The following is an 18,280-nucleotide window of genomic DNA, read 5'->3' on the forward strand; positions in this document are numbered from 1 at the left end:
TTTCTGTAAAACTGTAAAACTGCCTGGAAAAAAAAAAAAAACACAAAAAAAACACCCACATGGATGTTAAGAACTAACACCACCACTCACCCTGGCCTTAACATCCCCAGGGCTTCACACCCCTTTTTAAGAAGACAATTTTCTGATTATCCCATCTAAACCTACCCTGGCCCAGCCTGAGGCCGTTCCCTCTGCTCCTGTCCCTGTTCCCTGGAGCACAGCCTGACCCCCCCGGCTGTCCCCATCTGTCAGGAGCTGTGCAGAGCCACAAGGGCCCCCCTGAGCCTCCTTTGCTCCAGGCTCAGCCCCTGCCCAGCTCCCTCAGCCTCTCCTGGGGCTCCAGCCCCTTCCCAGCTCCGTTCCCTGCCCTGGACACGCTCCAGCCCCTCGGTGTCTCTCTTGTGCTGAGGGCCCAGAGCTGTCCCCAGCACTGGAGCTGCCTCAGCAGGGCCGGCACAGGGACAGGCCCTGCCCTGGTGTTAAAAACGAGAGCAAGCTCCTGGTACTAGAGTGATTTTAGCATTTATTATAATAAAAAGAAAGGCCTAAAGCAGGGGGCCCGCGGGCTGAGCGGGAGCGCTCCCGTCGGGGGTGCTGCAGCGCCGGCGCTGGGGCTGCTCAGCAGCGATGGCCCTAATGTCCCAGATGGGGCGGCACAGTTTCACTGGGTCAGAAGCCCCTTTTTAGCCTTTTTTTTTTTTTTTTTGCCCCTTTATATTGGTTTTTGTTTGGATCCTTCACTTGCATGAATGTTTAAGGGGCTTAATTGACCCATTACAGTTCTGTCCTGGCTGTCTCGTTTCGCCTGGGGGCTGGTGTAATATGGTACTTTACTTAGGTGTAATATGGTACGCTGAGTACCGTATTTCCTATAATGTTGTAGTGTGTTGTAGCAGCAAGGGTCAGACTGGCCCAGGCACAATCTAACTGGTAATATTGGGATTCATATTCCAATACTATAACTTAACCCCTTTTACAATAACCAAACTAACAGTACATGCTTAACACTCTATCAACAATTTTACAACAGTTTCTAACCTATTTTTAACCCTGTGGCCGTGTCACATCCTGGCTGGGACAGCCCAGGGGCCATTACCCACAAGGGCACCGTGGGCTCATGTCCAGCCGCACCCCCGGACATCTTTCTGCTGTACTTAGCGATGCCTTCCTCCTGCATCTCTTCTGTTTAATTTTTCTGTTGCTGGGGTTCGTTTGGCGTTTTTTTAACATCTTCCCTTAACGGACAGACGGCGTTTAACGCTCCTCTTAACTGTTAAAACACGTTTCCATCGCTATTTCCCCCCGCCCCGGGGTAAGCCGCGGCGGCGCCGCCCCTCAGCCGCCCACTCCCGACAGGCTCCGGGCAGGATGGCGGCGGCGGGAGCACCGGGTGGCGATTCCTTCCAGGAGAAGCTCACACGGGTAACGGGGGCCGGCAGGGCTCGCTTTCTCTTTTCTTCACAGTTCTCCGCGCCCACACACACACACAGTTCGTGCTTTTTGCCCCTTATGCTGCGGTGGTTTTCTCCGTCGCTGCTTGTGTGCGCGTACAGCAGCAGGATGAGGGACGAGAAAAAATACACTTAAAATTATACAGCTGCGTCCATTCTCCGTCAGATTTATTAGGCAGACTTATGCAAGAGTTTATGTTCGTTACGTGCTGTAGAACTTCCGTGTTCTTCAGTTATTACTGGTCATAATCTAAGCTTTCCAATCTAATTAGGTTGGATCTTAGGGAAAATTTTTTCACTCCAAGAGTTGTCCAGGCCTGGCAGAGCTGCCCAGGGCAGTGGTGAAGTCCCCATTCCTGTAGGGATTTAAAAGCTGTGTGGATGTGTCACCTGGGGACGTGGGTCATTGTTGGGCTGGGCAGTGCTGGGGGAATGGATGATCCTGGAGGGCTTTTCCAGCCCAAACAATTCCATGGTTCCTCGATCACAGCCCTACCTGAGAGCACTGTGTTGATCTTTTATTTCTGACCTTGTTTTTGATGGTACAACTGCTTTGCAGGGCTTGTGACTTCCCTTTATGGTGACTCCTGTTCTCCTGCAGAGAGACTGCTCCTAGTGATGGCTCAGGCACTTTTATCCCACACACTTTAACATAGTGTTCACCATTTTTCCAAGCATCTATTTAACATCTATTGGGTTGTTACTGTGTCTGTAGCCAAGAGGTCACGTGAATAAAAAGGTAAAATTTTATCACATGGAGATAAGCAGGTTTTCTAAGAAATGAGGGAGATTAAAAAGGATATAATATAGTCTTCTAGACCACAGAGGGTGTTTAAAGAAGAGGGAAAGGAATTTGTCTCCCCTTTTCTCACCCATGCCTTCTGGACTGATGTAGGAGTTGCTCTTCAGGAATGCAGAGTTTGCAGTGGTTTATATTCTTCACGTCTATCAGCTATTTTCTGTCATTTCACATGATTGCTTGCTCTTTTGTCTCCCTTCTCTGGCAGGTTATTTCATGGTTAAAGAAATTAAATGGGCATGTGCCTATTCTGGAATGTGAGGTGAATGAAAGGACAGTGGATATTTTGCATGAAATTATGGAGAGCAATGAAGAGAGAGTCAAGGATGTTATGTTGCTGATAGAGGACATGAAGGACAGTACAAGCAAATATAAAGCAGAAGGTGAGTTTGAAGCTCCATTTCTCAGTTCCACCTGAGTCAGGCTTTTCTGAGTGGTCCTGAAGATTGTATTTGTTGGAAACTTTGGAATATATATAAATATATGTAATTGAAACAGACTCAGCTTGTTTTTTAATGTGGTTTTTATTACAATTTACAGCGACATAAGATCACTCAAGGACAATTTTATAAGCCATCTTGAGCAGGCCATAAATGTGGACAAGCAGGTTAATTGCTAAAACCTTCTAGTCTGCTGGGCTGGATAGCACAGCGTGGAAATATTGCCTGGATAGAGAGGGAAGTATCCCTGCAGCTCATTCAAGAGTCTGAGCTGGTGCTAAGCCACTGTTAAGGAAAGCCCTGGGGGAGCCTGAAACAACATTGAGATGATTACGTTGTGCTGAAGCTGCCTAGAGTGACTATTTCTTGATTTGTTTGGGTTTTTTTGAGCAAGTGAGTGGTTCAGGGGACCATAGTGTGTTTTTAAAACACATAATAAAGGACTGTCGCTTCATAGGCTTTTCTCAGGAAGGAATTCTGCTTTTCTGTGCAAAGGCTGGCATGGTACACATGAAGATGTTTTTGTTCTATCAAGTGCCTTGCCACCAAACAAAAAATGATGGAGACAGACTTCCTGGATTTGCCATGAACAAGGCTCAGCCTTGTGGGCTTTGTGGGGAGGTGACCTGCATGTGCTCATTGCTGTAGCACAAGGGTGAGCTCTTGTTTGTCTGATGTCAGACAGACTGATCAGGGATGGAGTGGAGCAGTGCTTTCTCCCTTTATACACTGAATTTGTTTGACAAATGGAGATATGGCAGCAGTTTTGTGTGTTTAATCCTGTTTTAAAAGTGTCTTTTTCCTCCAACAACAGGCAGGTAGCTAAGTTCCCAGTGTGGGATTGGTTTCTAGCTTTGAAGAGTTCCATGAAAGAGCAGTAATATTAAAAAAATCACTGCTTTGTTTCGTGTATATTTTCCAGCTCACTACTGTCGTAATATTCTTGGAGAAAGCCTGGGATATTTGGAAGACGATATGTCCAAAGAGGCCAAGGATGACCTCACTGACCTGGTACAAAGTGCAGTAGAACTCAACATGGAGGACACGTCTCTTACCAGGTAATTCTTCACACTCTTCATTCGTGGTGAGGGTCTGTGCTGCTTTCCCCTGCTTTTCCACATTGGCAGCTCCAAACTTGGCACTAGGAATCTTGTTTGTCAGGCTTATTTTTCACCCCTTGGGCAGCTTTGGAGTGCATGGGAACTGAGCACAAAGTGCTAGCACCCTCCTGCCAACCACCAAAACAAGCAACATGTGATAGGAGGAGGAGAGGGGTGAAAATCCAAAACTGTACTTGGAAAAAACCCCACCCATCTGTAATAGATATATATTTCATAGGTCTTGTTTAGGCTTCATTTATGCTCTTGGAATTAATTTCTCCCTCTTACAGAGAGCCTTGTGATCCTTTTCAGCACAGTGGAGGGAGGTGGCAATAATGTCATTTAGGGAGGGAGGAATTTTTCTTTTGGCAAGCAGAGGTGCGCCTGTGCTCCAAGGTCTTGGGTGTACTATGTGAGGATGGATAAGAAGTGAAGACTACATTTGAATTTCCTAGCTCTAGGTTATCCCAGCACAGGAATCTCTGAAGCCTGAGAGGGGCCTGGGATGGAGTTAAAGCCCTCCTTTTTCTCCTGCTTTTGTGGTCAGTGGCTGCAGGCTGCTGCCAGTTGGACTGTTGTGCCAGGTATCCCAGGCTACAGCAGCGTTCACACTGCTTAGGCAAGGACTGGGGAACTGTGACTGCTCTTCCAGCCTCAGCTCCTCATCCTTGTCTGTCTCATCTGGCCTCAGTTCATGCAAGGAGATTCCCTCTGCCATGGAGAAATGGCATCTGTTAGTCTGGTCTCCTTGGGCCTCTCTCCCTAGCATGGCTTTGGCCCGTGGCACTGCAAACACTTGCAGCAAAGAAGGGGTAAACTCTACTTTGAAACCAATTTTTATGTGATATTTAGGATCTTGGCACTTGCATCTCTCTTCCTGAGCTGGAGGGGGAAGAGCTTTGGGCTGCTTGGGAAGAGGAGGGTACTCAGATGCTGCCGGGCACATCTTGTGACCATGCATTTTCAGGGACTGAATACAGTTTCTCTCAAAGGCAGTGAGGCAAGCCAGGAGTGGAGCACGTGGTGGTTTTATTCACCAGAGTGCCAGTTGTGTTCACTTGCTCACTTACTCAGGTAGCTGGGCTGTTTTCCCTTCCACGTGGAAATCTGTGTTAGTTATGGAAAGGAAATTCCCTTAGTATATCTTACTTAAATTTACTCCTGCCATAACATCAAGAGGAAACTAAGTCATTCATTTAAGATGTGGAGAAAAGAATAACAACAACTCTGACTTTTAGAAAAGCTGACTCCTAAGCATTCCCACTGATTCTCTCTTCACCAGCTTCTACAGTGCCATCCAGGACATGACCTTGGAACTGTATAAAACAAAATCAAAAAACGAAGAAATGGAACAGAAATTGAGGACCCTCACAAAAAAACTAATTTCAGCACTGATGTTGGAAAAGCAGTTAGAGAAGTGAGTAATGGACGAAGAAGAGGGCAAGATTAAAGTAATACTGGTGATTTCTATCTTGGGCAATGTTGGTTATGGTAACTAACAAGGAAAACTGAATTTTTAGGGGTTTGACACATCTCGAATTCAAAGTATTTGGAAGTATCTATCAAAACCCATGTGTTGTGGATACTTTCAGTAGTCAAAAGAGATCTGGCAAAGCATCAAACCAATTATTTTAAAGCAAAAGTGATCTACAAGCTGTTTTCAGATACAAGTTTCCATCTTCCACCAGTTACTTTTGTCTGAGGCTGAAGACAAATCTGATTTTCTTAGCACATTTAGCATAGCCTCTGTAGTCAGACTAAGGGAGGCAAAACAAAAACCATTCTCAGGTAAGAAGTTCTCTTAACCAGTGTGTAGAAGACGTAATAACAGTGATAACTCAAAAAAGAATCAGTGTCAAGTCATTCCCTGGAGGATGTAATCTGAAGAGGTCTGCAAAGCGCAGCACAATCAACCCCAGCCTTGGTGGGAGCTGGCCCAGATGCTCTCCACAGCTCCCTTCCAGTCTAATTATTTCTAGAATGGTTTTTTTTGTCTTTTAAAGTGGCAATTGGCCTTGTAAACGATATTCCCATGTGCTTTCTGCAGGTTTGCCTCCTCTTCATCTGAGGTTTAGCTCGTGTAACAGGTCTCTAAGTGAGTTAGGGAATTATGCACGAGATTATTACCCTTTGCTTTTAGGCATATGGCTTTCTTCTTTGCCTCTATTTTCCCTGGTCTGTGGTGTTCTGGATGTAACACTGTAAAGGTTTCCATTGGAAAATCTCACAGGGAAATGCAGGGTTTTCTCAGTTTTCTTCTTTCACGTGTTTGTTGTATTGCAGAGTTTAGCTTGAGCATAGGTATTTGTGTACTGATACATCTTTGAATGTAACAGCTTTTTCTTTCTGTGTTATTTTTTAAGGGATATTGAAAAACTGAAGAAATCTCAGGGAATACAACAGGCCAAAGAAGAGATTCAATCCATGAACCTGAAGTTCCTGGAAGACAAATCTAAGGATCTGAAAATAAGGATCTGTGATGCTGAGGTAGGTGGAAGGAGTTTTCTTACATGACACTGTGATAGGATGACACAGCCGTGGTTGGTTGAGCCCAAATTTGTAGTTACAGAGACGTTCCATAAGCTTCCTGAACTCCAGTACTGGGGACTCTTGAGCTAACAGGACAACATGTGAATATAGTTCAGTTGTCCCTGCTGATCTCTCCTCAGTGCATCCTGTGATCGGTACAGTGCTGTCTCCTCATTCCCTGAGAAACTCTGGCAGGTTACTTTATGGCTAAAGTAAAGCCATACCTGATACCTTGACAAGCACGGGATGGAAAGTGTTGTGTTACAATTGACATTTTCCTGAGAAGCCTTTCTTCAGCCTTGCCGTGTGCCCTTCTCCCACTGCTTTTCTGGAAAAACTTGTTATTCTTAATACAAATTTTAGCACCACCTCATTTTGTATACCAGCTATCGCTGTGGCTCCAGTAGCACATGTTTCTGCCATGGACAACCTGTGTTCTTCCCTGCCTGTTTAAACAGAAAAAAGTGGTGAAATCTTTTCCTTGTTGCATTTTGTGCTCTCTCCTGTTTGCAGGCTGAGCTTGTTACCACGGAGTTGAACCAATCCCTGACACATGAGGCAGTGGTGGAATTATCTGAGGTAGGTTTTTGGATACAGGAGGGATGTTGCTACAGAGGGACAGGCCAGGCTTGCTTGTTGGGTGCTTTCGGGAATAGTAGTTTGCTCTTTGGCTGCCTGAACAAATCTTAATGGCCAAAGGAAGCACAAATAAAAATCCTGTAGGTGGATTCCCATGAACTGGGCTCTTTTGGGTGGGTTTGTCTCTCCTAGAGGCATCTACTGGAGAATTTCCAGAGAATAAATTGCCTGGCACTGAAAACAGATCTGCCTCCTTTATTTCTGATCTCTGTTATAAACAGAGTGGATATTCTGTGGACTATGTCCACAGAATTATCACAGTTTCTTGATAGAATGACCCATGTGATTCTTGCTTTGTGTGAAGCAAATCTCTTCCAAACACTTAAAAAAAAGGAGATAAGGTCAAAAGAAACCCAAATTCAGAATCACTGTGTGGGTTTTTTTTTGTTTTGTGGGGGTTTTTTTTTGTTTTGTTTTGGTTTTTTTTTTTTTTTTTCTGTGTCTTTAAACATAACATTTTTCAGCTTTATTGTAAGCCTAGTGGAACTTCTTAAAGAAAAAGCACATTTCTTGAGTTTGTAACTACAGATTTTACATCTTTGTCCTCTGCACTCAACACATCTTCATATTTTTTGCTGTTATTGTAGTGGGAACTCAGTCTTTCTCCTGATTACTTTTGCTGCCTTTTCCTTTATGTTTTTGAGTGGAGCAGTGAAAACAGATTTCCTGGTTTCTCTGTTGTGCTTCTCACCAGCCAGCACTGGGTGGCAGTGCTCACATTGCCCAGTGTTACACGAGGGTACTGACCAGGACTAATTTTTGTTGGAATTTTGCATCCAAAAAGCCACAGGCAAATTTTCTGGGCTTGTCATCTTCTAGAGCCCAAGCATAAGGTACAGTTTGACTCCTTGACATTTATAGAACTGCTTTGCCAGGACATCAGTGAAATGGGCAGCACAAATGGCTTTATCTTTTTTATTTAACTTGGATTATTTGAAAAGAGTTTGGGACTGTGGAAGGTACTCAGTTTGCAGTCCCAAAAAGAAATTACTCCCACTTGATAAGCATATGGGAGAGTCCTTTTGCTGCTGCATGTGCAAAACTTTGGTTTTCCATGTGTTTTATAGAGGATGAAATCTCTCAAATTCTGAAATGTTGTAGGTAACTGTGGATCCATCTCACCCATTTCCATCAATTCCGCAAATAATTCCCTAGAATGTCATCTGCCTTTCTCTTTCTGCAGGAGCTGGCTGCACTGCGTAAAGAAATAGAGCCATTGAAGATGGAACTGGCATACTATCTTGATTTACCTCTTGTAACTATTTACTCCACTGTTATGTTGTATTTACCATCAGGTTAATTTTAGTGGCCTTCAGAATGTAAGGGATATCCTTGTGATGCCTTTGGTGAACAGGCAGATGTCCTACAGGTCTGGTAAAGACTTGATCTCTATTTATTAATCAAAGCCAAGAAATTAAGCTTCTTGTCAGGCAAACTGTGTTCTAACAAAGTAGACAGATTTGCCGGGTAAATTAGTATTCGGGTGAAATATCTAGAAATTGGACAAAGAAATATGGAAGAAAAGGAATCCCCTAGTATAACCAACTTTTTGAGATTTACCAGTATTTTAGCTGTAATGCTTGTCAGGCCATATTGGTGGACACAGCATGTGTTGCAGAGCTTGGAGCTCTGAACAGGATTTTAAGGATCCTGAAGAAATAGCCAAATGTAGGTTTTGTCCCCTGAACTGGCTGCTCCATCATTTTCTTTGATTTCTCTTGAGTGTGCTCTATGAAAATGCAGTTTTCTCCCTCATACAAACACTGATGTCTTGCTCCTAGGGAAAAAAATAGGCTGTGGCTAGAAATGTGGGACTGCTGCTCTTTTTAATCCATCTTCCTCCAAGAGGCAGCTTTCTCTCAGGTAGAACAGGACATTCAAATGGGATTAGGTTCTCCAACTCCCACCTCCAGCCTTGCTGTCAGTGGAGACTGGGAGAGCCCCTGGTGCAGGCAGGAGGAAGGGAAGGAGGTTTTTCCCTGCAAACTTACTGTGCTTTGGAAAAGTCTTGCACAAATACTGTTGAAATCAAGTCCCTTGGTTGGTAGATTTGGGAAATTGCTTAAAATGAAGGGGTTTTTTTAGACTTTAGGCCATACCAGACTTGAAAAATATGTGATTGCCCAAACCAAACCAATGGCAATGACTTTTAAAGGCAGGACCTTCTGCATGTGAAGTGCCTACACAAAACTTCATTAATTGTCCATTGATTTACCTGAGGCTCATCATTAGACTCTTGTAAAGGTGCAGGGACTTTTATCTTGGTGAAATGCTGATTTTTATGCCATTTTCTCTCATTAGAGCATTCCCCTGGCGCAGGTGAAGGTTGAAGAAGTGAGAAGAGAACTTGTAAGATATTTCTTATCTTTCCAGGAGCTACATGTATTAATTGATTACAGATTTATTTACAGATTTATTACAGAATGTTCTCATGGGGGGATGTGGTGAGGCAGAAGTTGTAGATACTGATCAGGGGAACTGGTGAACTGATGTCTGAGCTGCAAAGGCAGTTTGGCATAGTGATACCAGTGCAGATTAGGTAGCTGTAGCCCCATGAATTTTGCCTACTGGAATGTTTATCCACTCACTGTAGGTCTCAGAATCTTCCTTGCTCCTCCTGAACTCTCAGAGGGCTCCAGGCTTATTTTAGTCAACATCTGCCTTGTATGCTGCAATGGGGACATTCTCCTGTAAAACACAGTGCCCATGTCCTCCATGCAGGTGTAATCTGTTGAGCCAAACACCATAAAGCTGTTTGGGAAGTTCATATGTAGCTTTCCTGAGTGAGCTGAGCCACGTTTGAGCCCCATAAAACGTGTTTTTGTTCCTTTGGGCTACTGCCTGCTTGCTTGTAAAGCACAAGTGGTAAGCCTTAAACCTGTGATCAAAAATCACATCTAGGTAAGAGCATTTTACACATTTTCAGGTGAGAATACCTGGGGTTTTGATTCAGGGAGTACAGGCTCCCCTTACCAGCCTGCAGCTGTTCTGAGGTCAGAATGCTCACCTCTGGGGAGGACCAGTAAGCTGGGATATGTTCAGAATCACATTGGGGCTCAGAGTGAGGGCAGCTGAGCTTGTCCAGCTTTCCATTTGGAGGACAAGTCCATCCAGCTCAACACCAGGGTTATTCCGTCACTGCTGACAGGCTCCCAGGGTTTGATCACTGCAGATGTGTTTGTTTGTCAGCAGCACATGGAAGCTGTCTCGTGGTCCCTGATTCTTCTTGGTTTTCTCTCCTGATAGAATGCCTTGGATGAAGAGCTCATAAAGGAGATTAAAGCTCTGCCTCTCGAGCTGCAATAGCCCAGCAGTCCCCAGCTCGCCTGGAGGGGCCTGCCTGGAACATGATCCTCCTTCTGTTGCCTGCCTACTTGCACTAGCAATGCACTTCAGAACTATTACCTGTACCCTGGCAGCTTCCTGCTGTGTTCTTCTCTCTGTCAGCCTTGTGTTTATAAGCTTCACCTATTTTTCATTAAATAGCATCCAAACTTGCTGTTGTCTTTATGAGTTATTTTTCCCTCTGTGATACACACCTGTAAAGCAGCTCTATAGATAGATCAGGCAGGCATAGTTTTCTAACAAAACAAACAAAAAAAACCCACACAGTAAGACCTTTCTAGGTCTGAAAACAGTATTTTTGCAGAACCCCTGTGGGACATGAAGATTTTGAAGTCAGATTGTCCTTAACAATTCTACCTCAAACGTCATCTTCCATGACGGTTCCCTGAGCTCTGTTATTTCCATGCCATCACCACACCAGCCTTCTACACTTTGAGAAGTGTTTTACATATGCCAGCTTTTAGAAACTGTTTGATTCCAAAGCCAAAAATCAGAAAATCTCCTGTGGGTAGGGAAAAAGCAAAACCTAGAAAGAGTGGTAGCAGCTGAGGACATTGAGCATGGGTCTGTTTGTTGTGGGAGGCAACCAGGCAAATAGTGGTGTTTCAGTGACAATCTGTTTGCAGTTGGAGTTGCAAGAGAATATGGTCACGAGAGCTGTTGCTTCACTGCGAAAGTTGATTTTCCACTGATCTGCAGGACAAGAGATTCAAAATTACACTGGTGTCAATATTAACAGCACAAGTGTAACCTCTGTCCTCTCTTTTTTTTTTTTTTTTTTTTTTTTTGCTGTGATGGGGAGAAGGGAGGGATGCCCAGAGAGCCACTGCCCATGGGAATCTCCAGCCTCTTTCATAGAGCAGAAGGAGTTGCTGTTTAGTTCCTCCAAGCTGTGAGGAAAGGGTGAGTTGCCTTAGTTTTAGGGCTATTTATCTTCACTCCTTCTGGGGTAGGAAATGAGTGCAAAAGCAAGTGGAAAATTCGTGGGCTAAACGGCTGAGGAGAAATTACGTCAGGGGTCACTGATGTGAAATTTGGAGCAGGCAGCATAGTGCAGGGATGATTACAGGTACAGCTACTGTTTATGAATAAAACCTACACAAAAGAAACCATGGGAATGGTGTTTGAACCTGGAAAGAACAAGAATATAATCTGATTTTCCTGTTGTGGTAGGGGAAAGAAGTTGTAGTCTTGGAAGACATCAGAACATGGCTGGGTAGACATCAAAGAATGATCTAACAAGAAAGGCACTGGAGGTCATAGCCTGGCAATTAAGGAATCTTAATCACTGGAAGCTCTTAAAAGCAAATTAGAAATTATTTGCTCGAGTGTTTAAAATGTGAAGGAGTGTTAATCACTCTTTGGGATACAAAGATGGGATAGATGAGGGCTTGAGGGTGATGCCAGCCCTGCTTTTTAACGAGAGCCTCAAGACTTACTTGGCTAAGATTAGGAGAAGACTTTTTATCTCACACGCGTAACCATGACTCCAGGCTTGGGAAGATTTCCTGGGGACTGTGGCACTTCCATAGCTCCACCTCATCATGAAATGCTGCACCGGTTGTGGAGCCTGGGGCTGTTCTCCCCTCCCCACGCCCACGGAGGAGCAGCTGCACCTCTCCCCGGCTGCTGCTGCTTCACAGCACATGAAGGGCCTGAATCCAGAGAGCAGCAGGGCCAGGCTGTCTGGAGAGCTGCCCAAACACAGCCACGTGTTGCTTCCTAGCACTGGAAACTCAAGGAGGAAAATAATAAAAAATCCCCAGCAGCTGCATCTGAGCCTTGTGTCACAGCTGAGCCGTCCCTGGCGCACGCAGCGTAAATCAGCAGGCAGCTGTCAGGTCTGACTGCTCAGCTCTCGGTTGGAAATCGGGAAAAGTAAGATAAACGAGATTTGTGGAGCCCTTTGGGAAGGTTTCTCAGCTCTCTTTGGTCAGAGTGCCTTAAGGGAACCCTTTCCTTTAGGGACAGACTGGCTTTTCCCAGGTGGGGATGGGCTGCTGGAGGAGGAACGGCTCGCTGAAGTCCTGCTGGGACAGGAGCACACCATGCTGGCTGAGAAAACCCCTGATTCTGGGCTTCCCTCTGTGCCCTGGCAGCTGTTGGGTGTTCTCATGGGAGTCACAGCGGGTGGGTGCCAGCTGGACCCTCGGCTGTTGATGGTATGGAACAATCACCCAAGTGAGAGGGACTGGGGAGCCTCCACTGCTCCACTGTCCCCGCAGGGCACATCAGCTGCTCCCCTCTGAGCTCCCAGACTGAGCTTTGGAGACACCTGTGTTAACACCTGCAAGATGGGAGCAGGTGCAGGGCCAGGCTGAGCTGCAGACATTCCATTTTCCCAACAATGTGCAAGAGGTGTTTGTGTTTTGTTGCTTTGCGCTTCATTTCTCCTCCTGGAAAACACGAGGAATTCCACCAGAAAACAACAACAACAACAACAACAACAAACCATAAAAACCCCACCAAAAACACACAAAAAAAGGTGTGATTAAAATTGTGAATTCAATGTGAAAAATGGGGATCAGCCTCAAGCGAAAACTCATACACATTTTACCACAAATTGACACACTGTTCTTGTCAGGCCAATATGCAAAATAATAACTCCTTTAGGAAAAAAAGAGAAATCATCTGCAGACTAGCATAGTATTGTGAATCTATTTAAAAGAAAACATTCAGGTACTAAATCCAGAATAACTAAAGTAAAATGCTAGAGAAATACAGAATCCATCAGGCAAATTTAAGGCTTATGAGCTGACATATGTGTCTTTTAACTTCAAAAGCCTTGAATCAAAAGGTGGGGCTGGAATCTCTTTTGGTTGTATCTTTTGGCTAGTACCATAGAAATACTCCATCTGTTGCAAACATTTCATTGTGGTTCCTTTCCCGTCTTTCTTTGGCTGTTGTGGTTCCTTTCCAGTCTTCCTTTGACTGGAAGTATTCAGAAATCTCCTTTAATTTATATAAATCCTTTGGTAGATGTAAGATATTAAGATGGGGCCTTAATTAAAAACAGCTAAAATTATAAAAAGTTTCAAGATTTATTTTAAAAGTAAGTTGGTTGCATTTGGTACCACCTCCGGTAAAACACTCCAAATATCTTGATACTCAATGTTGTTTTGGGGACTTAAAAGCAAAATTTTATGTGTCAAATGGTAAATGTGTAAAAAATCTTTCAAATTACATTTAGAATTGAATGGGTCTTGGAGGTCTGGGAAATGATTTGTATTTTTAAGCTATTCTTTGAATTTTTAAAGTACAGGGTCAGCAGTGAAACAATAGTGATCTTGGTCTCTGTGACCTTGCAGGAAATCCTTCACTTTGCCTGCAAGCAGCTAGTCACTGTTAGCAACTTCAAGCAACTTTAGAAACATGTCTTATTTTGTTAAATGCTCACTTCTCTAAAGAATTTCAGCACTGGGCTGTGTTTCTGCATCTCCAATTCACAAATATTTCTCCGACAGAACAACACCACATGTGAGTAAGCAAAGGCTTTTACCAGTGAGAGCGTGTTTGAAGTGAGACTTGTGATTCCTTCTGTCTTTGCCATGTCCCACCTACCTGGGAGGAGGACACGGAGCTGCCTCCCTCTGCCTTGAAGTCCTTCAGCATTGCACTGTCCTCAACTGTGTAAACTCTAGTAAAAAATCCATCCAGCAGCTCCAAAATTACAAGCTAATTTAATAAATGCTTCCTCTAGCCCCTTGATAAATATGCCTCTAATGCTAACGAAGCAGCTGTGCTGGTTAATTAGATTATGCTGGCTGATAAAACCTAGCAGCAAGGAAAGGTTTTATTTCTTTTCCTTCCCAAGGAGACTCTGGCTGTACCTCGGGGGTGGATGAACCCTGTGGTAGACACACATCTGGGGAGCTGGACCCCACCAGATGAGATTCCTCTTTCTTCTTTCGGGAACTGGACCGTCACCATCTGGGGATAATCCTTTGAGATACATCCTGAGAAATAAAAATCACAATAGTGTATAGAATTGTGATGTACTAATTTAGAATAAAAATTGCTGATGAGTAAAAGATTGGAAATAGAAACTGCTGAAAAAAACCTGATGAGTACCCTTATAAATACCTGTAACAATCAATTATCGGCGTGCAGTTGGAGGGAAAACTTCCCCCACTGTACCCAGCGCTGTATTGCTCCTACTTTACCATATTTAATAATAAATTGATTGCCGCTTGAATATTGGCCTAGTCAAGCTTCTTATTCATAACACGAGAAAATGTGGCTGAAGGTTGTGCTCCAGCGCTGAGCTGATTTCCTCCCATTGTCCTTGGGGAGGTGCCAAGATTCCCTTTGGTCAAACGCGTTTCCTCCTGGCGGGGGAGTTTTATCACGTCCTTGTGGGGTAACTAACGCTGAAATCATTGCACTCTTGGCAGACACAGTCACAGAATGATAACGTGGAGCCAGAGGAGCCTAGAAGATGTGCTGGGCTGTACTCCCAAAATTCCTGGAGCCAGCACCACCTCCAGCCTTTCCTCTCCCCTTCCTAATCTTTCAGTGCAATCTCCCTGATGTTTCAGAATGAGTCCCTTGGTATTTCCCCTAATCTGTCATTTAAAATCTCAGGCAATAAAGCTTTCACCACTCCCCTTAGAGAGATGATTTTTCCAGCCTGTTCTTCTCCATTCAAAAGCTTTCCACACTGATTCCCAGCTTAGACATGCCCTTCTGTAATTTCACCCCATTAAAATAATTAATGTATCCCCAGCCTTCTCCCTTGATGCCACTTGCTTCATCCAGACATTTACACATGACTGCTGTCCCCCTGCTCAGTTCACTAATTCCGCGGTGCTTAAGGCAGTCAGAATTCCTTTTCCTCTCTTTTTGCCGGTTCCTTCAGCCACGGAGTCTTGGAGCTCCTTCCTGTGTGTCATTCTTCCTGCAAATCCAAGGCAGATGCTCTCCGCCCTTGTCCTTGTGCTTTCCTGCACTCCATCCAAAACTGTTCCCGACTGCCTGTGAGCTGCCTGGTGTCCTCTGGGTGTCTTTCAGGAGGCAAAGCACATTGTTCCCCAAAACTACAGGTTCTGGATGTTATTCCCCCCCCGGAAATGCAGGTTCTGGATGTTATTCCCCCCCTGGAAATGCAGGTTCTGGATGTTATTTCTCCCTTCCTCCATGGAAATGCAGGTTCTGGATGTTTTCTTCCCCATGGAAATACAGATTCTGGATGTTACTCCCTCCCCTGGAAATTCAGGTTCTGGATGTTATTCCTCCCATTTGAAATGCAGGTGCTGGATGTTATTCCTTCCTGGAAATGCAGATTCTAGATGTTATTTTCCCCCAGAAATGCAGGTTCTGGATGTTTTGTCCTCCCTAGAAATGCAGGTTCTGGATGTTTTCTTCCCCATGGAAATACAGATTCTGGATGTTACTCCCTCCCCTGGAAATTCAGGTTCTGGATGTTATTCCTCCCATTTGAAATGCAGGTGCTGGATGTTATTCCTTCCTGGAAATGCAGATTCTAGATGTTATTTTCCCCCGGAAATGCAGGTTCTGGATGTTTTGTCCTCCCTAGAAATGCAGGTTCTGGATGTTATTCCTCCCTTCCTCCATGGAAATGCAGGTTCTGGATGTTTTCTTCCCCATGGAAATACAGATTCTGGATGTTATTGCACTCCCGTTGAAAATGCAGGTTCTGGATGTTATTCCCTCCTCTGGAAATACTGGTTCTGGATGTTATTCCCCCCCCCAGAAATGCAGGTTCTGGATGTTATCCGCCCCTGGAAATTCAGGTTCTGGATGTTATTTCTCCCCCTGGAAATGCAGGTTCTGGACGTTTCCCTCCATTCCCCCTTGGAAATGTAGGTTCTGGATGTTTTTTCCCTCCGGGAAATGCAGGTTCTGGATGTTTTGTCCTCCCTGGAAATGCAGGTGCTGGATGTTATTCCCCCCTGTAAATTCAGGTTCTGGATGTTAATCCCCCCTGGAAATGCAGGTTCTGGATGTTTTTTCCCTCCTGGAAATGCAGGTTCTGGATGTTATTCCCCGCTTAGTGCTTTCCTTGGTGCTGACATCACAAATGATGCACTCACCTTCCCTGACAATTTTTTTTACATATTTGTGAGAAGTACCTTGGAAAGTACGAGTTTAAAAAATAATTGTGGAAACCTGAATGCATGGTTCTGCTTCCAGCTGCATCTCTCCATCCCTCCTAGTATGATAAATGTTTCTGGGGTGGCATGATGCCTGTTTGTCCCAAGTCCATGCCCACGATTTGGGTGGTGGTGCAGGTGGATTTCCCACACATTTCCCTGCTACCAGCCCTGGCACTGAGTCCTGCCATAAGCATGAATTTAACCATTTCATGCTTAAATCCTGAATTTCCCCGGCGCTCCTAGCCCTGATCAAGGCTTACAGACTGTGCTGGAATTATTTCCTTCCACCTTTCGGAGTCTCGGGAAACACCTGCAGCTGTGCAGGACAACCCGCGGGGCGCAGCAACACCAGGACGGCGTTTAACGAGGGCATTGCCATGTTAAAAGGTGCATTACAGTGATTAAAGTGTGCATTACAGTGTTTAAAGAAGGCATTACAGTGTCGCTCTGACTGAACCGCAGCTTCCCCCCAAGCAGCCCCCGGGGCTCGGGTCTCCAGAGGTGCCTCCCAAAGCCAAAGATCCCGGAATTCTGCGGTCTCAGGGAGCGCAGGATCGCCAGGATGGTGTGGAAGGGAGAACGTGGTCCGAGTGTGTGACAGGGACAGTGACAAGGGACAAGGGACAGTGATAGGGACAGGGACACAGGGACAGTGACAGAGTGACAGGGACACTGACAGTGACACGGTGACACAGGGCTGGTGACACAGGGACAGTTACAGAGTGACAGGGACAGTGAGAGTGACACGATGACAAGGGCAGTGACACAGGGACACAGGGACAGTGATAGGGACTAAGGGACACAGGTGGACAGGGACACAGGGACACTGACAGAGGGGCAGTGACACAGGGCTGGTGACACAGGGACACAGGGACAGTGACACAGGGGCAGGGACACAGGCATGCAGTGACAGTGACCCAGTGACACAGGGATGGTGATGGTGGCCCAGTGACACAGTGACACAGTGAGAGTGACACAGTGACAGGGACACAGAGACAGGGACACAGAGACACTAGCAAGGGGATATAGGCACAAGGGACATAGGGACAGAGTGACACAGGAACATGACATAGGAACACAGGGACATGGAGACACAGGGACATAGAGACACAGGGACATGGGTACACAGGGAAGGGGACATAGGGACTCAAGGACACAGGGACGCAGACACACAGTCGCAGGGACAGGGACACAGGGACATGGGCATAGGAACAGGGACATGGAGACGTAGGGATATAGAGATACAGGGACACAGGCACACGGGGACACAGGGACAGGAACACAGGGACACGGGGACACGGGGACACAGGGACACAGGCACACGGGGATGGGGACAAGGAGACAGGGACCCAGGGACACAGGGACAAGGGGACAGGGACAGACGGACATGGACATGGGGGCAGGGGCAAAGGGACATAGGGAAACGGGGACTTGGGATACAGGGACACAGGGACACAGGGATACAGGGACACAGGGATACAGGCATATGGGGACAGGGACGCGGGGACATAAAGACACAGTGACACAGGGGCAAGGGAACAGGGACACAGGGTCAGAGGGACACAGCGGGGCAGGGACACGAATATGGGGGCAGGGGCATGGGGACACGGGGACAGGGACATGGGGACAGGGATACAGGCACGCAGGCAGGCAGGCACGCAGGGACACGGGGACGCAGGGACACAAGGACACAGGGACACAGTGACACAGGAATACAGTGACACAGGGACACAGACACATGGACACACAGACGGACACACGGGGACACACACATAGTGAAACACACACAGACACACAGACATATGGAGACAGACAGACACACGGACACACACACGGAAACACACACACACACACACACACA

General features: G+C 45.7%; 1 protein-coding gene across 2 annotated transcripts; it reads left to right on the forward strand.

The window, feature by feature from the left end:
* Window positions 1-1,362: 1,362 nt before the first annotated feature.
* HAUS1 (HAUS augmin like complex subunit 1) lies at window positions 1,363-10,455 on the forward strand. Of its 2 annotated transcripts, XM_058824084.1 has the most exons (9): window positions 1,363-1,422; window positions 2,459-2,633; window positions 3,613-3,748; window positions 5,073-5,207; window positions 6,154-6,277; window positions 6,833-6,898; window positions 8,142-8,213; window positions 9,260-9,307; window positions 10,205-10,455. In XM_058824084.1, exons 1-9 carry the CDS (start codon window positions 1,369-1,371, stop codon window positions 10,262-10,264), a joined length of 870 nt encoding a protein of 289 aa, XP_058680067.1. In that variant the 5' UTR covers window positions 1,363-1,368; the 3' UTR covers window positions 10,265-10,455. The 2 variants fall into 2 exon arrangements, with proteins under 2 accessions (XP_058680067.1, XP_058680066.1); XM_058824083.1 differs by lacking the exon at window positions 10,205-10,455 and having other exon boundaries at window positions 9,260-9,406.
* Window positions 10,456-18,280: the final 7,825 nt, after the last annotated feature.

Source organism: Ammospiza caudacuta, chromosome Z (genome assembly GCF_027887145.1).
Source record: "Ammospiza caudacuta isolate bAmmCau1 chromosome Z, bAmmCau1.pri, whole genome shotgun sequence".
NCBI classification, from domain to species: domain Eukaryota; kingdom Metazoa; phylum Chordata; class Aves; order Passeriformes; family Passerellidae; genus Ammospiza; species Ammospiza caudacuta.

Excerpts from the sequence above, each read along its gene's own strand:
- HAUS1 (XM_058824083.1), top strand. The coding sequence starts at position 1,369 with ATGGCGGCGGCGGGAGCACCGGGTGGCGATTCCTTCCAGGAGAAGCTC. Across the intron at positions 3,749-5,072 it reads GAGGACACGTCTCTTACCAG|CTTCTACAGTGCCATCCAGG; the intron begins GTAATTCTTCAC and ends TCTCTTCACCAG. Across the intron at positions 5,208-6,153 it reads TTGGAAAAGCAGTTAGAGAA|GGATATTGAAAAACTGAAGA; the intron begins GTGAGTAATGGA and ends TTATTTTTTAAG.